At 46.3% G+C, this 25,499-nt stretch overlaps 1 protein-coding gene and 1 long non-coding RNA gene across 2 annotated transcripts; one reads left to right on the forward strand and one right to left on the reverse strand.

Annotated features, from left to right (window-relative positions):
* Window positions 1-6,394: 6,394 nt before the first annotated feature.
* LOC123153680 (uncharacterized) lies at window positions 6,395-7,667 on the reverse strand. Its single transcript, XM_044572684.1, has 3 exons — window positions 7,027-7,667; window positions 6,840-6,978; window positions 6,395-6,772 (listed from the first exon to the last, which is right to left on the reverse strand). Exons 1-3 carry the CDS (start codon window positions 7,317-7,319, stop codon window positions 6,590-6,592), a joined length of 615 nt encoding a protein of 204 aa, XP_044428619.1. The 5' UTR covers window positions 7,320-7,667; the 3' UTR covers window positions 6,395-6,589.
* A 243-nt stretch (window positions 7,668-7,910) lies between these two features.
* LOC123149117 (uncharacterized) lies at window positions 7,911-11,672 on the forward strand. The gene is made up of 3 exons (XR_006474350.1): window positions 7,911-8,470; window positions 10,543-10,702; window positions 10,843-11,672. It is a non-coding gene; the product is annotated as an uncharacterized lncRNA (long non-coding RNA).
* The last annotated feature ends 13,827 nt before the right edge of the window (window positions 11,673-25,499 follow it).

Here is a 25,499-nt window from a genome sequence, read left to right on the forward strand (position 1 = left end):
GAAACCATAGTATTCCTTAAAAACTACAAAAATACTTTGGCTCCCAAACGCACCCTTATATCACTCAGACTGCATATAAAATAGATAGGACATGCTAGATTGGATTTCCTCAATTAAATATAGTAACTGTTATGGAAGCAACCATAGTGTACATTGTACACTAAAGCAATCGTTTCTTTCAGCTTGAAAGAGAGACACCAAAAAAGGAAGGAGGAAGTATCAAGCACACATTTACCTTGTCAAAAACCAGATACTAAGCATGGAAACGAGTGCAAGCAATCTGAACAATTTCCTTATCAATGCCAAGTTCCTGCCCACCAAACTGGTTGCATGGGAAAGCAAAGATCTCAAAACCTGTAGTCCCACAAAATTGTTAGCATAACATATCATAACTCAAAATCAAGGACTAATCATATGCAGATAGATCCGTGCGCGTGAGCTGGCGTGGAACGGAAAGTAATGACAAACAAAAGCGTAATAGCATGGAAGAGAAAGTAATGACAGGCGAAATCATGGCACTAGATCAAGAATGGACACCACAGGAAACAGTACACACAACAAAAAATGACAGGTAGTAGGAGTAGGCGGCAAGGATGATATGCACAGCACCTGCATTTTCTGTTGTGTTGTGTCCATGTCCACCTTCCTTCCAGGAAACTTTCCAGGAAAACTGAATAATACTTTCTAGGAAACTTTCTAGAAAAACTGAATAATACTTTCCAGGAAACTTTCACCGTACAAGTATCTCTGTATTTTCTTCCCCGCCGAAAAAGTGCAACCCCACAGAAGAAACAAACTTGGATGCCAAGGAAGCAGAGTTCATGGCACACACCGCTCGCTTTACGGCCTCTGTTGGAAAAGGCGGTGCCTAGGAGGCGCTTAGGCACGCTTAGGCGTTAGGCGATGGCCAAACGCCTCGCCTAGGGCATAAATGGATGTCTAGGCAGGGAAAGCAAGAAATTGTCTACCCAAGTAAGAAATCATACCATATTGCACAGATATGCCAAATGGACCATATTCCAGTGGTAGTAGTTGGTAGTTCACTTATTTATAAGACCTAAATTAACATCTATACACAAATAATAACCACAGATACAACATGATAGTGAAAACTATATTGGCGCCTAGGCTGCGCCTAGGCCGCTTAAGCACCGCCTAGGCACTAGGCGAAGGCTAACCGCCTCGCTTACGCCTACCGCTTTTTCCAACCTTGTTTACGACCTCCCGCAGTCCATCTGAAACGAATCCACGAAAAAATACTAAATTCAGTAGATGATTCAGATGCAAAATGCACATCCATTAGGAAATAATCAGTTGATGCCTCGGAATATATACTACTACTACTAGACTCCGAGTAGTAAGTGCCAGTTTTCAGACTGCATCAACAATCTACTGTATGCACAGAAGGTGAATTAATTATTGTGGAAGGAAGCTACTCGGTTGCTTAGTGATGTGATTACCATATGAAGCTGGAGAAGTTGTTGTGCTTGAAGTAGGTGGGGGTCCCAGACGACCAAGCTATTGTTGGTGGCGCTCCAGGAGATGACGGCGTCGGTGGCGGGGTCGTCGACCATGTCATAGGTCTTGGCGAGGAACGGCGTGGGCCCGGCGTCGCCCAACTCATCCATCATCCTCGGCGCCCCGCCGGCCGCCGGCCGCCGGGGACGAGCAGGGGCGACCCTCCACCTTCACCGGACACATCATCCGGTGGCTCATGGCAACAAATCCCACCTATATCAAACGGTGTGGTGGTGGACTATCCACCTAGTGCTCGCCGGCGGCGAGTGGGTAGGGAGAGGATAGGAGGTGGAAAGGAGGCTGGCGGTGAGTGGGTTGGGAGAGGAGAGGAGGTTGGGGATCTGGATCGGGTTGGGAGAGGAGAGCAGGTTGGGGTTCTGGATTGGGCTGCGTGGATTTTTTTGAGACAAACGGGGGGTTGGTGGTGTGGGACGGTTGGTGCCTTGGGGTGGGAGTGGATCCGGGGGTGGTTGGTGTGCGAGTATAGTAGTAGCGCGGGTGTTTCACCGTGCTACGGCTATCCATATAGTAGTAGCGCATGTTTTACAACCCACGCTACTACTACGGCTTGTTCGTGGGGCATGGTTGGAGATATTTACTAGTAGCGTGTATTTTTTTGTCACGCGCTACCAGTAATATTTACTAGCAGCGCGGGTCAATATAGCACGCTACTAATAAGTAGCAGTAGCGTGGGGCAATATAGCGCGCTACTAGTAAGCGACTGTCTATAAGCTTTTTCCTAGTAGTGATCGGTTAGTATCGATTGAACCTAAGTTTTTGTTTCTTCACATGATGTGTGCTATTCTTGGAATGTTATTTTATTTTGTTTATGCTTGCTGTTTTAATAAAATACTTAGATATGAAAGTTTTTAAATAAAAGAGAGTCCTCAATTAGCTACCTATTTACTTAACTGCTCGCTTGATCTTCACTTATATCTTTTTGGAGTAGTTTGTCATTTACTCTTGTGCTTCACTTATATCCTATGAGTAAATAGTTGAATAAATTGAATGTCATGAAGTTGAAAGCATATAATGCCTAGTGGGAGCTTCACATTGGGTTTAGAAAGTGAAATCTTTTGAGGCTTGACAATCACAATATTGGTCATACAAGCAATTCACGAATAATTAGTATAAGGAAGAGAACTTTCACATGCAAATACACTATCATGGAAATCTTTTGTGATTGTGAGCCCCCATCAAAATATTATATGCCAAAATTATTGACGTTGGACAAGGAAGACAATGTAATGATTTATATTTGCTTATATTCACATAGAAGTTATATTGTCATAGATCCTTCAACATGTGGTGCTTGCCCTTGCTAGCCAAAAATTCCACACTAAGTAGAGATATTACTTGTGCATCCAGAAACCCTTAAACCCAAATCTTATTTTCAAGAGTCCACCATACCTACCTAAGGATTGAGCAAGATCCTTCAAGTAAGTTGTCATTGGTGCAATAAGGCAATAAAAATGCTTCTAAAAGTGTTAGATCATTTAGTGTAAGAGAAAAATTAGCGTTGTACGAACTTATGATGGCAAAACAATAAAAGCAACAGACTGTATAATAAAGGTTGCTATCATAATGGGCAATATAACGTGACGTTCTTTTGCACTAAGGGATCGAGCATACAAACAAATAAGCGCATGGCAACCTCTGCTTCCCTCTGCGAAGGGTCTATATTTTACTTTTCAGTATTTACTTTTATGCAAAGAGTCAAAGTTTTTCTCTCTATTCCTTTTTATTTTTCTCTTTTGGCAAGCATCATGTGGTGAGGAAAGATCTAGGCACATATGTCCAGTTGGAAATGGGTAGCATGAGATATTATTGTTGACATCACCCTTGAGGTGAATATGTTGGGAGGCCAAACAATAAGCCCCTATCTTTCTATGTGTCCGGTTGAAATGTTTTGCTCATGTGTATGCGGTGAGTGTTAGCAATCATAGAAGACTATATGATGGTTGAGTATGTGGAGCTCTTAATTAAACTCTGTTGAATAAGTTGAATTGCAATTGCTTGGTGACTGAGAACATAGGTTGTTGAGTTTCAAGAGAGTTCATTGTTTGAATCTTAACATGTGAATTGGTTGCTACTATAACATGAGAAGTTTTATAAGAAAGAATTGCTGCTATGATGCTAGAAAAAGTGATTGAAATTATCATTGATCATGCACTTTGCTAGCATTCACACTTCAAATTATTTCTTTTATCATTTACCTACTCGAGGACGAGTAGGAATTAAGCTTGGGGATGATGATACGTCTCCAACGTATCCATAATTTATGAAGTATTCATGCTGTTACTTTAACATTCTTGGGTGTTTTACAATCATTTTATAGCAACTTTATATCATTTTTTGGGACTAAACTATTGACCCAGTGCCCAGTGCCAGTTGCTATTTTTTGCTTGTTTTTTACATCGTAGGAAATCAATATCAAACGGAGTCCAAACGCAATGAAACTTTACGGAGAATTTTTTTGGACCAGAAGGAACCCAATGGGCTAGAGCTGCACCTGGGGGTGCCCCGAGGGGGGCACAACCCACCAGGGCGCGCCCTGGTGGGTTGTGCCCACCTCGGTGGCCTCCCGCACCCCCTTTTGCACTATAAATTCCCAAATATTCCGAAACCCATCGGGGTTAACCTAGATCAGAAATTTCGCTGCCGCAAGGCTCTGTAGCCACCGAAAACCAATCTAGACCCGTTCCGACACCCTGCCGGAGGGGGGAATCATCTCCGGTAGCCATCTTCATCATCCCGGCGGCCACCATGATGGGGAGGGAGTAGTCCACCCTTGGGACTGAGGGTTTGTATCGGTAGCTATGTGTTTGATCTCTCTCTCTCTTGATCTATATCATGGGCTTTGTTAATATAGTCAGATCATGTGATGTTTCTCCCCTCTATACTCTTGTTATGATGAATTGAATCTTTACCCTTTGAAGTTTTGTCTTGTTGGATTGAATATTCAGAGATGAGAACACATGATGTATGTCTTGCGGTATGAATACTTGAGGTGACAATTGGGGTATCATACTAATTCACTTGATGTATGTTATGGTATTCAACTTGCGGATTCCCAAGGTGACGTTGGGGTAATCTATGCATACAGGTTGATGCACGTTTTATTATCTTTTCTCCGATAGAAACTTTGGGGTCTCTTCGTAGTTCTTTGTGTGGATTGAGTATTATGAATATGAATTTGCTTTGGTGTTATTCTAGTACAAACTCTAGGATAGATCGAACAGAAAAAATAGCTTTGTGTTATTTTAGTACGAACTCTTGAATAGATCGAACGGAAAGAATAGCTTTGGGGTGGTTTCGTGCCCTACAAACAATTCCTATCTTTTGTTCTCCGCTAATAGGAACTCGGGAGTGATTCTTTATTGCACTTTGAGGGATAATCATATGATCCAACTATGTTAGCATTGTTGAGAGGTTGCACTAGTGAAAGTACGGACCCTGGGCCTCATTTTTAAGCATTGCAATACCGTTTTTGTGCCCGTTTACTATTTGCTACCTTGCTGTTTTTATTTTTTCAGATTATAAAATATATTTTTACCATCAATATTACACTTTTATCACCATCTCTTCGCCGAACTAGTGCACCTATAAAATTTGCCATTATATTGGGTATGTTGGGGACACAAGAGATTTCTTGTATTTGGTTGCAGGGTTGTTCGAGAGAGACCATCTTCATCCTACGCCTCCCACGGATTGATAAACCTTAGGTCATCCACTTGACGGAAAATTGCTACTGTCCTACAAAACTCTGTGCTTGGAGTCTCAACACGAGTCTACAAGAATAAAGTTGCATAGTAGACATCAACTACTAGGGGCAGCAATCAGAAGCGCAGCCCACAATTAGGAAACAGGTTCATCTGCATGCTCCAATATGATGAAGCACGAATGCTACACATGTTTTATGCTATTTTACTTGAGAAAGAGCAGCAGGAGTGATTAGCTAGCTAGAATGAGTTTGAAGATGATGATGTGCTATACTATGACTATGATGATTAAATAGCTAGTGTTGGTGGTAATGGCTATGATAATTATTATTAGCTAGTGTTGGTGGTGATTAGATAGCTACCGTAGCTAGTGTTGGTGGTGATTAGCTAGCTAGAATGAGTTTGAAGATGATAATGTGCTACACTATGACTATGATGATTAAATAGCTAGTGTTGGTAGTAATGACTATGATGATGATTAAATAGCTTGTGTTGGCGGATTAGATTCAAGTGGAGGCAAACCACATGTTGCCTCCACTTGAATCTAATCCACCTTAGTATATACAACAGTGTGAAAGATGGATTAGGTTCAAGTGAAGGCAACATGTGTTCACACTATTGTATATACTAACTAATTAAGGTCATAAAATCATATGATAAAAGTACTGCATATAAAACATATACAAATACGACGAAAATAAGCTGCAATTAAGAAAAAATAGAAAAACTAAGCAGTGGCGCTTTTTAAAAGAAACGCTACTGCTACTTACCTCTATCAGCGGCGCTTTTCGAGAAAGAGCGCGACTGCTAACTAGGTGTATCAGTAGCGCTAGTAGACCAACAATACTGCTACCAGTTAGCTGTAGTGTCTTAGTGGTAGCGCTTATACAAGCGCTACTAATAGTTCTAAAACCAGCGCTACTATTGGGGTTTTCTCTAGCAGTGTTGCATTTTGTTCTTTGTAACATAGCCTTTTCTTCTTTGAAATATCTGGGTGTAAACTGCAGAAAGCATTCTTGTGATTTGACACTCAGATTAAACTAGGAATACATTAGTCCAGATTCTAATTGCTGCTGCTTTCTATGCAATCTTCCCCAACATGACGAGCAATTTCTCTCCAAATCCTTTGCAGATTTCTAACAGTAAATCTCGCTTTAATTTCATCAACTTCTGTCAATCACATACATAACATGCATACGAGCTAGTACAAGCAACTGCATTCATTGCAGTAGTTCTAGTTAGCTGTTACAACTGTAGTATGGCATGTTCGAGATTCGAGAAGAAGGATTACATATAATGTTGTATGTGACCAGGACACTAGCTATGGATTTTCTTGACTAGAGACCTAATTAAGCCATGTGAAGCTGCGTCCTGATCGACAAGGTTTTCTTCACCATGGAGCTGCCACACCTCCTGATTGGCTGCATCGTCTTGGGCGTCGCCTGCACCAACTGCGTCCTGCGCCGCCGTTTGGCTTCCTCTGCTTCCTGGTAACCTTGGCGGAGCTTGCGCTTCGCGGCTTCCATCTTCTCCTCCGATTAGAGTCCGGCACGGTCACCGTATGATTTCAGCCGACTTCTTGGACAACGGCTCGCCGACGATCTTGGGAGGCCGCTTCGTCTTCGTGTCAGGGTCGGCGGAGACACGCTGCTGCTGCTGCTGGCCGACGGTCGCCTTGGGCTGCAGCAGCTTCTTCATCGGCATGGCTGCTGTGACCTGGACGGAGGCCTCCCACCCGCTCACGATGCCGCGCGCGAGGAGGCGGACGCGCTCCGATCAGTCGTGCTCCCGCAGCGCGCACACAGAGTCGGCGAGTTCCGTGGAGATGGGCACCCCTGGCGTTGATGGAACCAGCCTCAGCGTCTCGAGAGACTCCCCCATGAAGTCGTCGAGAATCCCGCAGATACGCTCCGCCTGGTCGTCGTCGGCGGCGCTGCAGAGCCGTCCCACCAGGTCTCCCCTCGCGCGCCGGAACACGTGGCGTGAGAATTGGTCTGGATCGGCGGCCTCGATGGCGGCGTCCACGAGGTCGAAGGCGCCGTAGAAGCTCTTCCACCGACGGAGCATCTGCGCGGCCATGGGTGGCGGCGCGAGCTCCTGTGCTCGGTTTTGGAGTGGATGGAGAAGTGGGGAGGAAGGATTGGATGGAGAAATTGGGGGGCAAGGAAGAAGGCGATCGCCTACCACGAGCGCCCCCCATGGAGCTTATATCTCCCGGCGAGGCGGTGACCGTGCTCCAGTCGGACGCGAGCAGAGCGCCGCTCCCGATCGAATTCGGAAGCGCGTTTTGCTCCAGTCGAGTCGGCCGGAATCCGACGACGGCAGCAGCAAGCAAGAGGAGGCTCCACCGTGACCTGCTGCGTGAGGCGAGGCGTGCCGTGGCCACCCCTCCATCGTCAGCTTGCACGGGCACGGCATCGCGCGGAACCCCTGCACCGGGCTTGTCCTGGAGCTGGAGCACGTCGGCCCGAGCCTCGGCCACGTTCTGCGTGGTCGCCGCGAGCCGTTCACTGCGCCGCATCATGCGGCAGCTCCTGAAACTAGTTATATGCAATGGAACTTGTTCCAGACACAACCTTCTGTTACTCTGCACTTTCCTTTGTGAGGGTTTTTTAGATTTTACCACGTGCTGTGCTAGTATGTACTCCCTCCGTCCGGGAAAAATTGTCTCCGACGACATTTTGCGAAAATCACCTCCCCTTTCCTCCGACAAACAACACACTCCCCGCGCCAGAGCCAGAGCTCCCTTGCTCGTCTCCCCCTCGCCGGAGCTCCCCCGCCCCAGAGCTCACCTCCTCTGCTCACCCGCACAGCTCTCCCGCGCGTCGCCGGAGCTCCCTCTCCCCACGCCACTGCCGCGTTGCTTCCCCCCTCCTCGTTCCTCTCATCGTCCCCCCATGGCGAATCACGGCGAGGAAGGCTCGACTTTTTTCGATCTGCTATCCGACGGCGTCCTTCCCCGAGGGCGGCGAGCCGGAGCTTCCCCTGCGCGTCGTCGACCACCTCCTCATTGGCTGGACGCCGTCGACCACGAACCCAGTATTCTCCAAGCGCACGCCGCTGTGTGGGTCGCCGAGACGCCGAGGCCGAGGCGGAGCTCCAGGCCATCGAGGTCGCGTACGCCGCCGAGTCCGGCAAGCGCCGCCAACTCCCAGACTGGTCCAAGGCACCCGCCCCCGCCTCCGTCTGCCCATAGCCCAACCCAGTCCCCTCGCCCCCCTCCTGCCAAGGTGCGGCTCCCCCCTCTTCTTGCCTCCCGCTTTCCCCTTCTTGTACTCCAAAATGCTTCTTTTGAGTACATTAGCTGTCAATTTAGTCTATCTTGAAGCTTGGGAGCTTCTTTAGCAAGTTCACTGTAAAATTGAGTACAAGATCACGGAAAATTTTCTGGAGTGTATGTTCTGCAGTCACTGAATTTTCTCGAGTGCATGTTTACTGAATTTTCTGAAGTGTATGTTCACTGAATTTGGTTTTCAGTAGTGTTAAGAGTTCAAATCAATAGTGCAGGTTCGTGTACATGGCCACCCCCCATGGATATGCATTGGGGCGCTCCTGGGAGAGAGGATTCATGGCCATCCTAGCTAGCTGCTAGGTGGAGAACGTGTTAGGTTCTTGCTGTCCGTGGCAAAAGCTGGGGCGATCGAGTAGGAGTAGCTAGCAGTGTTGATGGTGTGTGGTGTAGAGAACCATGCAGATGTCATGGGCAGGCACTCATAGTCTAAATTTCATTGATGTCAAATTTTATTTATGTGTCAAGTTTGAAATCAACTTGACTGAACATCAACTTGTTCTGGTTTAGTGTAGAATCACTTAAGTAGATGGAGTAGTTATTTTTTATACTCTCACTGAAGACTGTGTTGCTAAATCGACATCAAGTTTAGGAACAAGTGTGTGTTCCTAAATAATCTTCAGTTTCCACTATATTTACTGTCAAGTCTGAAATTTTGATCTTTACTGTCAAGTCTGATTTGTCTCTGAACATTGGTTACAGTAAATTAGTGGTTAACTGGACATAAGGATTAGATCTTAGCTAGTGCTCTTTTCAGATGGCTTGTTCTCAAAATTTGGTACTCCATTAGAGTAACTTAATTCTCAATATTAACCGTTTCAGTTTCTAACAAGTTTCTTCCATGTGTTCTGAATTAAGTACAGTCAATGATCAAGTGATCTCTTCTCCAAGTTGCCTGAAATTGAATCAGTCATTTAGTTAACTTGGATTTTTTTTTCCAAAATCTGTACATTTAGTCAAGTTTCTTCCATGTGTTCTGAATTAAGTACACTATGGGATCATTTTATTTTACTGTAGATTTGCTTGCAACTGGTTTTAGAAGTATTGCTCGTTTTCCAATTTATGCTGTTTTTTGATCTTTTATGCATAGTTTTATTAGAAGTATTGCTTGTCAAAAGAGTGTTTAGAGATTTTAGGGCTATGTCTAGAAAATCATACCAAGAGTACAAAAGATGAAAGGAGATCTTTCTTGTTGTGGCCAAAAGAAAATGGATGGATATACGTAATGTAGGAGGAGGATCATGTTTTCAGTGCCTTAGTACACAAAAGTAGGCAAAGTTTCTGTAAGAATATACTTAAATCAAGTTTATTCAGTTAACTAAATCAAGTTTATTCAGTTAAGGACAGAATTATTTTGATCAAGTAATTACTGTGACAACATTGCAACATTGCAACATTTCTTCAGAGTACATGATCAGTTTTGCCCCTTTTTAGTAAAGAGGTGCAGCAACTTTCTGGGATTTCTGAAACTTTAGTCACCGGGACAATATACAGTCACCTGGGAGTCACCTGGGATTTCTGAAACAATACCGCCACTTGGACAATTCAAAACAGTTAACTGAAAGTGTCTAAAACAGTTAAGTGTTTCTGGGATTTCTTTTTTCTTCTGCAAGGCATGATTTCTTTTTTCTTCTTCTTTTTTCTCTGGTGTGTCATGTCTTTTTTTAGACTAAAAGTGAATCAGAGCAAAAATCTTCTATGTCAGTGTGCTAGAAATAAGAAGACAAAATTGGACTAAAATGAATGACTGAAATTGGACAATTGGAAACTTTAGGCATGTTTGCAATTGGACAAATGGTGTATAAATCCAAATAAATCAAATAAATTCAAATGATTCAAATAATCTTAGTTTGCAATTGGAAACTTTAGGCATGTTTGCAATTGGATAAATGGTGCACACTTGTTTATTTCCTCTCTAGTGGCCTAATTCTAGTGGAACTTTGGTTGGTTAGTGCTCTTCTGTTGCTTTTGACTAATCTTAGTTTGACGGACCTGACTTGTGCTCATTTCCAGTGGACTTCACATTCCAAAGGAGGGACAGAATCTGGAGTAATTGATTATTTCCAAAATCTGGAGTAATCTTCTCAAGTTACATGATCAGTTGTGCTTGACTGAAAATTTTCACAGGAAAATTTTGACTGGAGTAACAGAGGCATAACAGTACAAATTACAGGTATAGATTGCTCTGTTCAACAAACTTCCTATCAGTCCAACAATGTTTCTGAATCTAAACTTTTTCAGTTAACAGAACCTGAACCTGAACATGTTCAGTTAACAGAACCTGAACTTTTTAACCTTCCCTCTCCCTTTCAGGCGAATGTGGATGTTGCACACTATTGTGAAGGTGTAGCACTGCCCAATTAAATTTCCACTTCACATATCTACTTCAATTTCTACTACAAATTCACCTTTTCAACAGCAGACGTGGGGCAGAGAAGTCAGACGGCGAGGATGAGCAGAAGCATCAGACGGCGAGGAGGAGCAGAAGCATCAGATGGCGAGGACTCGATCTGGGGGCGTTGGCTTCGCCCAACAGCTGCAGCATCAGAGGCTGGAGGGAATCGCGGCGGCAGCAGAAGGAAGCGGCGGCCGGCGACTTGCCCAAATCCCGCACTGGCGGCCGCGGGCGCGAGGAAGCGGGCAGAGGATGAGGGCGCGGGCCGCACCGGCTAGGGACGCGAGCAGGGCGACGAGGGAGGTGCCTTCAACCGTGGAGGAGGCGGGCGTCCAGTTGGTCGCCGCGGAGGAGCAGTCACCTCCGTGTGGGCGGCGGCGCAGCTCGCCTTCATGCAGGCGGCGTAGGCGGGCAGGGGCGCCACGGATTGGCAGCGGCGGCGCAGCGGCGACGCAGGTGGACGGCAGCGCGCTGGGCTCTACGGTGGCTGCCGACGGCGCGCTGGGCTTGTTCCTGCCGCGGGCGTCTGGAGGAGGAAGAAGCAAAGGGGTAATTAGCAGGAGATTTAAAATCTTAAGGGTTTATTTGCAAAAATCATAATGAACTACGCCGTGGACAACTTTTCCCGGACGGAGGGAGTATGTAGCCGGTCGTGCCTAAGTGACTGTATCTGTGGCTGCAGCGCATGATGAGCTGATATTATACCCAGATGTGAATGCAGAGGAGATGGCAGGGGCAGCACACGACGACGGCCAAATGGATGCCAACTTGTTCTCCGTTGGAAGGTCACGTCCAAAAAGAACAAGTTGGCATCCACTGAGTAATATTATGTTATCTCATATTTTTCACATGATATTAGAGCGGTTAGTCTCACGACGCCGATCGTAGATTTCTCCACCACTTACGCAGCGCGCCGCCCCCGGGGAGATTAATCCCCTCTCCTCGGAGGCGCGGCACCTGGTTGAATCAGTTCCATAGATTAGAAATTTATTTGTTTCCAAATTTCTTAGTAGATTGATTTTTCTTAACCACGAAATAAACCCAACGATCTTCAAATCCAGTGACAATCAATGCGAGATCCATCCAACTATTTTCCACAAACGTCCAACTCCAGACGGCGGACATCGGCATGTACGAGCGCCTCCAGCCGATCTACATCGACACACGGCCGGCGCCGCTCCGATCAGCTATAGCCAGCTTCTTCAACAGCGTCGCGCGCGTACTGCTCACGGGAGGGTGATACTTCTGCGCACGCAATCTCTCGGTAGGAGCAGATCCCATGCGATCCGATCTCGGAAGGCCACCAGAACCAGGCGCCCTGCTACGAGCAGGACAAGATCGGATCTACATGACGGCCGTCCACACACACAGCACGGTGAAACGCAGGACTTCTCCTGCCACATCCAGGCTGTCTATGATGGAGGCCGACTTCTCCACGCCCGTTGATCTGATCATCTCCATGGATGCCAACTTGTTCTCCATTGGAAGGTCACGTCCAAGAGGTAATGTCTATCAACATGCACAGACTCCACGGAGGATCGGCAGCGCCAGCATTGACTACGAGTCTACGGCGACCTACGCGACATCGATCTGCATTGACAACCTCGTCACGAACCAGCGCGACACCACAACCACGTCCACGAGCCGCTGAGCGATCTGCACCGCACCGAGCGACCTACACCGAGCGATCTGTACCCACCCGAACCACGACATCAAGCTGTACGACCACAACAGACTACGACTCAAGATCATCCTCGAGCAAATACACGAGAAGCGACATCAGTACCAACCACACGCCAGGCCGGTGTGGAAAAAGATCCAAATTCTTCATTGACTTCTCTGCGCGACACGGCATGGACACATCGTCGCCGCGAGGGACGCCTTCAAGCGACATCATCGTCGACACGCCACTGCAATACCATCGCCGACACTTCATCGCCAAGGTCTTCATCAACGTGGTCCTCACCAACATCTTCGTTAACACACTGTCGCTGCCTTGTCCACAAGATGGACACCTAGCGTCCTCTGACAGACTTTTCTGCAAGACGCAACCTTGACGACAACATTGACCGCGTCACGACAACGGCATCGACCGCGTCATCCACGACGGCACGACTGCATCGACACGGCGTCACTCAGTGACGACCCTACGCAACCACACGGTTCTGGCAAAATCGATGTGTGCTCGATGGGTTCCTTCGGTCTTGGCAAAATCGGCGGACTCATCGCCGACGACACCCTCTGACATCCGCAAGGTGCATCGTCCATGTCTGCAGCTCCGTCATAGCGCATTTTTTTGCGCCTCCGGCTTTGTGCGGCTTCATCATCCATGACGGCTACACCATCGACCACGACTACATCGACTACGGCTACATCACCATGATCTACTACCTCGACATCGACATTGATGGTTTGGCCTACAGCAACACATCGGCAACAACTTCAGTCAACAGTGTCCGCGTCGTCACCAGCGTCCATGCCACTCCAGCTATGACTGCGGGAGGGAATAGAGGAGAGTCAAGGGACCCATCAGAGACGCAGCTGATGATGGCGTAGCGGAGAAGACGACAAAAGAGCAAGACTTCAAATCCACTCGTAATCGTCCGCTTCACTCCCGCTACGACTGAGGGGGAATGTTAGAAGTATATTTACGTTTAATATAGAGATAAGAGATAGAGGTAGGATAGGTTTAACTTGTCCTCTACTCCAAGTCTCTCTCCCTCCATTGTACCTCTGTATATACCCCATACACGGGTCAGATCAATACGACATAATATTCAGTCATCTCATATTTTCCACACTTCTGAGTAAGAACGAAATAGTGGTTACACTTAGTACAATCTTCAGAATTATACCACCTGCATTCATGGCAAAGGAAGGAATCGAACGTCCACTTTCTGTCTGTTTGCCTGTCTTGTTTTTACCACTCATCACCTGCGCTGGGATAAAAGAATTCCCTGATATTCTATATAGTGTTAAGGAATTTCTTGTTTTAATGTCATGATTGATGAAGGTAGCAGAGCCGGTGTCATGGGTTTTCTCTTCGTCTCAGTGATTCATCATCTAATGTCAGATGTGGGTATGAATATTATTATTTTTGGTATTCCTGAAATGATATAAAACACGCTACATATGAGTTATGAATGTTAGGTACTAGAATGGAAGTCTGAATTTTGCCTTGCACACTGACATTGATTGCGTGTTTCTTCTCACCAAAATAGACGACACCACACATTGGCATTGGCTGTGTTCTTGTTGCCATGTGCTCTGGGATAAATTCTCCTAAATCCTAATATAGCATCTGTACAGACCTGTGCAATAGATTATTATCTCTGCACTGAGTATGCTACTAGGCAGGCTTCTAAATACTGGCACTTGGAAATCTCGGGACAGTCAGGTGTGTATTCCTTTGCTCAGCTATAGTTATTATCCCGTGAATACTGATGAAAGTTCGACTAACAATACTGAAACACGAAACACCATTGGGCCTATGCATGGCATATGAAGCCATTGCCAGTTCCAGGGCAGCCGTCGTGTGCTCTTATGTTTATAGGTTTTTGTTTACCTTTCCTCATTCATCTGTTCATTTCGATCGCACTGCTGAATTAAATTAAGCCCTGCTTGGAATCGTTGTAAGTTGATACATTCGGATTCAATTTACAGGTGTATATTACCGGCCGTAGTATAATTTTGCCTGGAATGAAAACGACGGCTGGAGGTGTGTATCGTTTTACAGGGGTATCTACAAGCTAAACGTTGATCCAAACGGGGCCTTAGTTGAATGCAAGTTCACTGTTTCTTTCTGGTGAACGGTTCCCCAACTTTCTTTTTCGCTTTTTGAACAGCAGATAAAGAATAGAGTTTATGTACCAGAAAAACCGAACGAAAAATCTCTGTATTGATGAGTGTTCTGCTAGCAGTCACCGACTTATGCATTCTTCAAAGTTACATCTTCAAGTGTCGAAGGAGGCCCGTCGGAAAACTCTGACAATTGCGCTCCTTCCAAATATTTCATATAGCATACAGCCATACACATGGGGGCTCCTCCAAAGATGTCGCCATGGGGACTCCTCCAAAGAGGCATGTGTCAACGAGCTTGTTGGAGGAAGAGGGCGCTGGAGTGAAAGCGCAACGAGAAAGATAGTACTCCCCTTAGCTTGCCGGCCTCCTCCCTGTGTCTGAGCAATGAACATGTTTGAAGTATTTATGTGAACGAAATTGGAGTAATAAGCGTGTAAGATTATGAACAATGATGGATGAGAAACAAGAAAACAGGGAAGAAAATAGGTAAAGGTAGTTACCGACTTTTGACGACTTGCAGAAGCAATGCAAGTGCAGTGGCGTCAGAGCAGGTAAAAGCCCTGTTCAAGAATTCGTCCGATTAACCAGTTATCTTGCCGATTAATCCCTACTCGTAGGGTCACTGAGTAGCTGATAAACTGATAAATCGTTCAATTAATTGATTAAATGGCCGATTAACTTGCCGATTCGCCTATTAATCCCCTACTCGCCAGCCAACCGAGCAGCTACCAGTTAACGATTTCCTTAACAATGGGTAAAAGAGAAGTTGAGCAGGAACAAACAAAGGAGCCTGCAAAACTGAAGAATAAACAGAATAACGGGAGCTGCCGATAACAGGGACAGAAAATAGCAAGACTGCAAGAGAGGAAGAGGGAGATAGATGGGAGGGGAGGGGAGCCAGGGAAGAGGCAGTGCAGGGAGGGAGCAACAACAACAGTCGGAACCTCTCATCTCTCACAACTCTCTCGCTCTTGTCATAATCAGGTGGTGATCAGTGGAAGGAAGTGAAGTTTGTTGCTTGCCCCATCCCTTGCTCTGCTCCATCCCTGTCTCCTCTCCCCTCTCAAATCATAGAATCTCCTCTTTGACACTTGTTCGCTCACCGCCTCACCTGGTGCTGATTGCTGCCGACGCCCAATGCCATGCCACCATCATCACAAGGAAGATCTATATATGCAAAGAAAGGTGAGTTGCTCCTCTTCACTGAAGTGGCAGTACACAAGTAGCTAGTACAGGAGTAGTACTAACAAGAAGCTGCCGCAGTGCAACTGGAGTACACAAACGCTCGCCTGTTCCGTTACCAATACGAGTAGTAGTACAATAAGCCAAGATATATGCGTACTGCACTCAGCACACCTTGTTGGATGGATCGCTGCAGTACGCGTACCTACCGCAGCAACAAGCCGTGTCGTACACTTCCTTTTTTTTTCCTTCTTCAGTTGACAACTTGACATAGACGACTCCTGCCAAATACGTACATATTACTTGTACTAAATTACCTTTCCTAGAACTTAATACTTCACTGATTACTCGAAAAACTTATTTGCATATATGGCCCGGAATGCGGAATAGTCTTAACGTCTCTATGCCTGTTTTGCTTTAGATTCAGTCATGCTTCCGTATCCAAGGTGGATAAGTTAGATAACTTGAAATTAAAATATATAATTCAATTCCGGTGCTTATACAGAATGAAAAGCAAAAGAAGACACATGTTGTTCTGCTCCCGGGTGCATGTGAACCTGGGATGAACAGAAAACTGCCCAATGTTTTACCAACGTGCAAAGTTTCGTGATGAAAAAAATCATGCAGATCTGGGCGAAAATATAAAATCATTGTTCCAAAATACTTTGAAGAATTCCTCTTTTCAGAACAACGCTTTTTTTACCAGACATGGACAAATGTTCTTTCACTACGAAATTTGCATGATGATATTCAACAATGTTTGTACCGAAAAAGTCTAAAGCATTTAGAAGTTTTTCCTATTTTTATTTTACATATGCACCCGAGTCTAGAAACTCCATGCCCCAAATCGTCTCATCCAAAGCAAAAGGACCCGAACATCGTCTAGCGACTGATTGCCACTAGTAGAAAAAAGACCATTTGTCCCGGTTCATAAGGGCCTTTAGTCCCGGTTCCTGAACCGGGACTAAAGGGTCGTTACTAAAGCTTCCCCCCTTTAGTCCCGGTTCTTGCACCAACCGGGACTAAAGGCCCTCCACGTGGCCGCTTCCTGGAGGTCCACCTACCAACCGGGACTGAAGGAAATTTTATGAATATTTTTTAAAAAAAATTTGAATTTTTTTTTGATTTTTTTCTGATTTTCAAATTTTTGAATTATTTTAACCTCTAATCTCTAATCACCCCTCATCATTCCAAATCATTTAACTTCCCGGACGGTCACACATCCTCTCACTACTGCAGCCTGAGCACGCTTATCTTCCGGGTTCTATTCCCCCTTGTTTCCAAGTCTGCACTTGTTGTTTTCCTGACAATAGTAAGATGTCAATCGTATTAACCCTCAGGAGTTTAGCTTGAGCATGAAGTCACACGTTTCATTGTTTGAGTTTGAAACTATTATTCTAAAAACAATAATTATTTAGTAACACTAATATTTCTTAAGTAAATAGTTTGACCACAGTTTGACCAGATTTGACCAAAATTCAAAAAAATTAAAATAATTATTTAGTAACACTAATATTCTTGAATAATTATTTAGTAACACTAATATTTCTTGAATAAGTAGTTTGACCATAGTTTGACCCCAATTTGACCACAGTTTGACCAGATTTGACCAATATTCAAAAAAATTGAAATAATTATTTAGTAACACTAGTATTATTGAATAATTGTTTAGTAACACTAATACTTCTTGAATAAGTAGTTTGACCATAGTTTGACCCCAGTTTGATCAGATTTGACCAAAATTCAAAAAAATTGAAATAATTATTTAGTAACACTAATATTCTTGAATAATTATTTAGTAACAATAATAAATTTTGAATAAGTAGTTTAACCATAGTTTGACCAGATTTAACTAAAATTTTAAAAAACTGAAATTTGAGCATATCTTTTTTTCCTTTTGGAATTTGAGGATTCTAAAAATTTGCAAACAAGCCATAGGCAGTCAAAATCGGATGCGGATTTTCGTTCTTAACATTTTGGTATATTATACGTTTTTTTCCGACATCTTATGCAAAAGTTACAACGGTTTTACATTTTCCCTACACTTTTTGCAAAACATGTCCAAATTTAAGTTTTTAAATTTTCCTAACTAGTAGATGTAGTAACATAACTACATCTCAAAGGATTTTAATTTTTGAAGTTTTTATCATTTTCTTTTGCTTTTTACAAAACTGAAAAGGCGATCCACGGAGAGGGGGGGGGGTAGAGTTTGAAAATGGGACTTTTGTATCGGTTTGAGACATGAACCGGGACTAAAGGGCATTGCACCCTTTAATCCCAGTTCGTGTCTCAAACCGGGACTAAAGGTCTAATCTTTAGTCCCAGTTGAGACACGAACCGGGACTAAAGGGCATCGCACCCTTTAGTCCCGGTTCGTGTCTCAAACCGGCACTAAAGGGCTCATTTGAACCGGGACTAATGCCTTTAGCGCACGAACTGGGACCAATGCTCACATTAGTCCCGGTTCGTGAATGAACCGGGACTAATGGGCTTATCTGGTCCGAACGAAAGCCCTGTTTTCTACTAGTGTGCCTGGGAGCTGCTCCCATGAAATGATTCGTTCATCAGGGGTAGCAGCTTCCAATGATCGCTCGCTAGAGTGGCAGGCCAGGGAGACCCCGGTTGACCCCAAAGGCCGAGTAAACTTTATTTGTATATTTAAAAATCCCATGAAGAAAAAAAATCTTATAGAAAACAGAGAAAACCTAGAATTTGAAATGCCATGCTCTGAATTACGAAAAATGTCATGCTACTTTATAAAACTACCATTTCTTTAATTTATAAATTTACAATGAGTATTATAAAAAAATAGAAGGTCATGTGATCTAGACCAAAAATGCCATCCTCTAGATAAAAATCGGCATGAACAAAAAATACACATTTTCTTATAAGAAAAGGAGAAAACACAAATTTATAAATGCCATTCTCTGAAAAATACGAAAATTGCCATGCTACTTCATAAAACTGTCATTTCCCTAATTTAAAATTTTACTATTCCCTCTGTTACTAAATATAAGCCTTTTTAGATATTCTAACATGGATTACATTCGGAACAAAATTACTGAATTTATAATCTAAAATACATCTACATACATCCGTATGTAGTCCTTACTGAAATTTCTAAAAAGACTTATATTTAGAAACGGAGGGAGTATGAAATAAAACTGCCATCCTCCTAATAATAATAAAAATTGTACTCTTAATCATAAAAAATGTCGTCCTCTTAATGCCATGTTACTAAAACTAAAAATGACATGCTCTTAATAATAAAAGTGTCATCCTCTTTATAATGAAAATGATATGTTACTAATTATTATAATGCCATGCTCTTAATAAAAATTGTCATGTAGGCATTACAAAAATGACCTGGAAAACCGCCATGCTACATAATAATAATAAACAAACATGGCAAGTTTGGGAAAAATTCCTACTCTATTTTTTAGTTCTAACAATGGAAATAATTCTGGATTTTTTTCAATTGCAAAAAAAAAAAAGGATTCGGCTTCAAAAGATACATAAACGCGTTTAAGTGCAAGTATGCACACACGCTGCTTCAGTCCAAGTGGCGAAGGGGCGCAAATTTGTGTAGGAGACGGCAAGATCCACGCGATAGTTGAGAAAGCGTTCGCCCCAGTTGCACTCCAGGCGAATGTTCGCTAGATAGCATTATATGGAAATAAAACGTGTCGAATACAAAGTAGCACGTACTCCCTCCATTTTCTAATATAAGACCTTGTAGATTTTCCTTGATTCGTATGTGACTATCGCAGTTGTCGTATGTGAACATTGCAGACTCGGGACGGGAGAGCAGAGCAGCGCCGCGAATCGACGCTTCCTCCTCCACAATTGGCTCCAGGCCATGGAAATAGTCCCTGAAAAACGCAAGAATCTTGGGGATCCTCACGTTGCCGCCGACGAGGATGATCTCGTCGATGCTGTCCCACCGTCTTGGAGGGTGCCACCACCGCCACGTCACCAGCAGGTCCACCATGCTCATGGCTCTCGCCAGCAGATCATGGTTGAGCTCCTTGAACTCGGCTCTCGTGAGCGGCTGGAAGAAATCCGCGCCGTCCAAGACCGACTCCACCTTCACAAGCGTGGTATCCTGGTAGGTCAGTGTCTTCTTGGCCCTCTCGCACGTCGCCCTCAGCTCGCGGAGCGCGCCGTCGTCCCGGCAGAGGTCCCGGTGGTGCTTCTCCCCGATAAGCTGGACGAAGTGGTCCACGAGGCGGCCGGTGAAGTCGTCGCCGCCCAGGTGAACGTCGTGGCGCCCTTCAATGAGATGAGCCGTGTCGTCTCGAAACTTAAACATGGTGGTGTGGGTCATGCGGTCGCCCATGTGGAAGACGAGGATGACCTTGCCTTGGCGCATCTTCTCGTGATGGCCGTGCGCCGCGGCCACCACGACATGCTCGTCGACGTACCTCGCGGTGGAGAAGCCGCCCTCGAGCCGGGCGGCCGTTGCGAGAAGATGCCTTTGGTAGTCCCCCGAGTGCCAGGGGACGGTCAGTAGGACGTTCCTGATCTTGCGGCCCTGGTGCGCCTCGGCCATCCGCTTCAGCTTGGATATATATGAGAATTCCGGCGACTTCGTCGGCGGGGAAAACCTTGGCGCCGCCTTCCCCGGTCTCGATCTAGATAGCGCATCTTCCATCCGGGGTCTCGACGAGCTTGTACGGCGCTAGCTCCGTCTCTCTCTTCACCACATCCTCAAAAAGAAAGAAGTCCACATAACCCCCTGGGATTTCACAGACTGGCCAGTCTACCCCCTAAGGTCCAAAACCAGCTATTTAACCCCCTGATCTTTCATAAACCAGGTGAATCACACCCTAACACTGATTAGAGTAGCTTTTCAGGCGGTTTTGTTGGACATAACGAGATGCAGCTCGTTTCTGATCTGCAGTTCTGCACCAAGCCTCGTCCATCCTCCTCCGAGCACGAGCAGCGTCGTTCCACTCGCGGGCGCTCGCCTAGTCCCACTATTCTATTTGTGTGCATCTCGATGTCACCCTCCACGTCTCCAGGTTTCTGATCTTCAGGTTTCCCAGCGTATGCCGCCGCGGTTCGAGGGATTCTTCCAGACGTCTACGCCGTCGCGTTTGTGCTGTGCAACCGCGGCTGCGGTGCTGGGGTGCACCCACCGGCACAACCCGCCAACTGAGCAAGTTCTTGCAAGGGATCGTCACGCACTACCGGCTGTCATACTGAAGCTCTCTGTGGTGAATGATGGTGGGGCGGTCAAGGTCGTTGAGGCCAACTCCACCGCGCGACCCTATCTTGTCCGGCCCCATCCGTTTGGGGTAAAAGGGACAAAAGGCGGCCCAGGGCGCGGGAGCAAATGGACTTTTGTCTGTTTTGTGTCCGCTTTCGACCCATTCCCGGCCCAAACTTGTGCCGCTTTTGGGGTGAAACGGACACCACGCGGACACGCGGGTCGTCTGCGCGTGTCCTCCCCTGGCCCGCCCGTCGGTGGCATAAAACGGGCCTTTTTCTATCCGCCCCCCTCCCTCCCTCCGGCCGCACCCCCTCCACTCTTCCCCACTCTTCCCGTCGTCGCCGCCGCCGCCGCTGCCATTGCAGCCGTGCAGTTCGGACGCGAGCTCGCCCAACCCCTTCCCCTCGGCGCCGCCGAGCTACCCAACCACGGCCACCTGGTTTGCGCACCCGCCGGCCGGTTTTGGGGCGGATCCGGTCGGTCTTGAGCTCGGCCGGCTGTGGGAGGCCGGGCCGCGCCATGGACTGGCCGGGCACCTCGCCGGAAGGTCCTGGCAGGGCCGCAAGGCCACATGCAGGCAGTGGCTCCTCCTCTAGCCGCTCGGATCTGCACCGTCGGTGGTCCGCCGGCAGATACATGAATGGCGGTCGGCCAGGCTTGGTGCTTGCCCAAAAGCTCGCCGGCGCACCGTTGCCACTCATTAAGTGCGACCACTGCCCAAGGATGGTCGTGCGCCGCGTGTCTACAACGCCGGAACATCCCGGATGGGTGTTCATCAAGTGCTTAAACGATGGGGTATGCGCTTTCTTTATCTTCGGTTTGTGCTCTAGATTTAAGTAGTTGTGCTAACTTCAAATTTTGTTGTGTAGAATGGATGCAAGTTTTGGTATTGGAAAGAAGAGTATATCGATATATTGATAGAGCGAAATTTAGTACATGTTCGTGCACTTTTAGCTAGCATAGAGGTTGTAAATGAGACAAGTGCACTTGTTGCTAGATTAGAGGCTAGACACGAGACTAGGTGTGAGGAGGAAGCAACATCGGCTTCTGGCTTGAAGAAGAAAGGAGGATGCCAGAACGAGCCTCCTCCTCCACAGATCAACAACGAGTGCATCGAGAAGGCCCTAACCCAACTCAAGGGAGCAGTTATGGAAGTTGGGTATCTTCTAAAATGTATTCTTGTGGTTCTTGTTTTCTTTGGTCTTGTTTTACTAGTCAAAATGTGATGATGTATTCTTCATGTATCAAAAATGAATGATGAAATAAAGTTAAGGACTTGCAAAGAAATAATACGCGGACAGGATGCGGCCGGGATGCGGCCGCGCGCTGGGCACACGGCCACCGCATCCCAGGATAGGCCCGGACACGACCCCAAATCCTTACCCAAAGGGACAAAAACCGGACAAAACGGACGTCCGTTTGGGATCGCGCGGTGGAGTTGGCCTGACGACGGTGACAAGCAGGACATGCACGCGGGAAGCAGCAAGGAACTGGAGCGAGTCGCCGGCGAGGCGGACAAACTTCTTGATGTTGATACAAGGTCCAGATCACGCGTGAACGCAAGCTCCAACGGAAGATAATACACAACTATAGACCTGCTTCCCTCCTGGAGACCTGGACAAGCACGCAAATAGACACAAGAAGTACGTGCCACCATTCTGAGATGGACATGACTAACCGTGTTTAGTAACTAACAGTGGATCTCGATAGCTGCCGGTCGCAACCGCAGGCGGCACGGGCACATATGTTGTCCACGGAGGATGAAGCGGACGTGGCCGGCAAGAGTGCTGCCGAGGCGACTATGGCGACGACCACGCACGGGAGGTTCGGTGGCAAGTCGAGATTGCATGCGAGCCAAACCATAGTCGAATGTGCATGCTTTCTAGAGCCCGATGCCGAACGAGGAGCTGGCGCTTCCAAGGAACCGGGAGCCTTGCCAATTTGCCATCACATTGAAACACCATTTTCTTTACCAGAGGCAGAGGCGGGCAGAGCTCTACGAAAGGTGCTTCGTGAACCACGCTGGGCTGAACTTCCTTGTGGCTGGCTGCTGGCTGGTGCTGCTGCCGAACAGTACCTCAACGACGCATGTGTTTTTTTTTTTTGAATAAAAAGGTAGAGCATTTTCTACCTTATGCATTCAAAACGGTCGAAAAACCCGGATGAACAAAGTCATTTACATGAAGGTGATGTTAACGCCGCACAAAGGAGTACAGCAGGCCATCACCAGACCTAGTGTGATACAGATTTGGAGATAGACAAAAGCAAGAGATCATGCAAATTAGGATGGAGTGAAAGCGGCTGCCCAATCCAACATGCACTGCCTAATATGCTGCAGGGCACGCATGCTCCATAACTTGAACAGCTCAGTGACTCCAGTGTATACTTGGTGCTCCTGCCAAAAGGATCCTTCGAAGACTCAAGCGTTCCTGGCGTTCCAAAGGGTGACCGCACACGCCGCGAAAAGAATATGCCACATTTTGCCATGCAGCACCTTCGGCTGATCTGAACATAAAAAAAGTTCAGGTTCTGTCGAAGATGTGGCCAACTCCTGCAAGCCTAAATTGGACCATAACGCCTTGTGCAAGTTTGCATCTCAGCAAAATATGGTTCATTGTCTCCGCCGCTGGGCAAAGATCACACCCATTGTGCGAAGCAATTTTATCCCAATGCTTCCTCATCATATTATCTCTGGTGTTGTGTCTGTCCCGGAGTGCAATCCATAGAAAGATGCGATATTTGTGTGGTATGATTCTATCCCATATGAGCTTGGCTGGCGTATAGAGTTTGCCTCGAAAAGTGAAAAGCTTGTAGAAATAAGCAGTGCTCAAGCTCTTGTCAGCAAGCTGCGGCATTCTGGTGTCAACTGTATTATCCTAGGGCTGCACATAGCTCAAGATTTCAGCAAGGGCTGCCAGTTCTTGTGTGGCTGTGTAGGAGCTGCCAGTTCTTGTGTGGACGTATGTGGTTTGGGTGGGATGACCTGAGCAACATGCGATGGCAAGGTGGGCGGAGGAACTATGTCGACCTGGCACTCGCAACCTTCAAAACCGCCTGGAAAACCACTCTGATCGATGCTAGGGGGTGATTCACCTGGTATAGGAAAGAACAGGGGGTTAAATACCCGGTTTTAACCTGAGGGGGTAAACTGGCCGATTTGTGAAATCCTAGGGGGTTAAGTGGACTTCTTTCTCCTAAAAAATCCTGCAAACCAGACAGATAACACGTCGACGTTGGAGAGGAGAGGAGGGGAGGGGAGAAAACAAGAGAGAATGTTGGTACTTGGAGCCGAGGACGCGTTTGAAGCCGGAGACAGCCGTTACGGGGCTGACGGCGGCGTGGTTCAAGGCGGCCTCGCCGAAGAGGGTGCCGTTGGGGGTGAAGGCGATCGAGGAGGGGATGCAGAGCTTGTACGAGAGGCCCGGGTCCTGGAGCCCCCCGTAGCCGGCGATACAGGCCTTGGTGTTGCCGATGTGGATGGCCGTTGTGTTGCCCGTCCGGAACGCCGCCGCGCCCGATGCCGCCGCTGCAAGAAGATACCATATTAAGCAGCCTGCCGAACACTAATAGTACAATTTGACTTGTATAAGGACAAGAGATCCACCGATGAGCAGTAGAACGCCCAGAGGGAGGAGACAACTCGCCATGGATTGATTAGAAGCTTTTACTCCAGTCCAAAGAAAGGAAAGAACTCGCCCAGAGAGATGAGTACGTACAGCTACAGCCTACCTCTCTTCCTCTGTTTGGCTGTTCGCCAGGGGTGTGGTGTGGCACGGGACATGTCACCCCATCGTCGATGGCCGTTGGATCTTGCAAGCAGCGGCCGGTGATGGCAGGGCCGATACATATCACCCGCAACATCGAGAGCTTTCCGAAAAAAAGAATCATCATTCCGAGGAAAGTCTGATTTTCCTTTTGAAACCCATGAAAGCGTGATTTTGTTTAACAAACAATAGAAAATTATGGTCTGCATGTTTTATTATTGGGTGTGCCGTGTGATTGGATCTGGCTTGCCTTCTCCCTCCCCATGCTCCCATCCGTGCTCCCACTTCATCCTACGACTGTCTTTTTATATGTTATTTATTTATTTTCTACTTTTTTAATTTGCAAGTGATTTTTTTAGTAAAATAAAAGGCACACCGGCAACCCATGGTGACAATTTATTAATAATTAAAAAAAACCTCTAGTTGCATGCATGTTGCGGCATGTGTAGTTTGCGTGTGGGTGCGCCATATACAGTTGCTCAGGGTGCACCTTGCCCATGTGCAACTGATACAATTTCTTTTAAAAAATAAATGGTTGCATGGGTGTGTTGATGTCGTGTTCACGATGAAAAATAGAAAATAAAAAATAAAAAATGTAAGAAAACCAAGTTGC

This window comes from Triticum aestivum, chromosome 7A, assembly GCF_018294505.1.
Source record: "Triticum aestivum cultivar Chinese Spring chromosome 7A, IWGSC CS RefSeq v2.1, whole genome shotgun sequence".
NCBI classification, from domain to species: domain Eukaryota; kingdom Viridiplantae; phylum Streptophyta; class Magnoliopsida; order Poales; family Poaceae; genus Triticum; species Triticum aestivum.

Excerpts from the sequence above, each read along its gene's own strand:
- LOC123153680 (XM_044572684.1), bottom strand. The coding sequence starts at position 7,319 with ATGGCCGCGCAGATGCTCCGTCGGTGGAAGAGCTTCTACGGCGCCTTC. Across the intron at positions 6,979-7,026 it reads TCTGTGTGCGCGCTGCGGGA|CGGGTGGGAGGCCTCCGTCC; the intron begins GCACGACTGATC and ends CGGCATCGTGAG. Across the intron at positions 6,773-6,839 it reads CGAAGCGGCCTCCCAAGATC|GAGAAGATGGAAGCCGCGAA; the intron begins GTCGGCGAGCCG and ends CTCTAATCGGAG.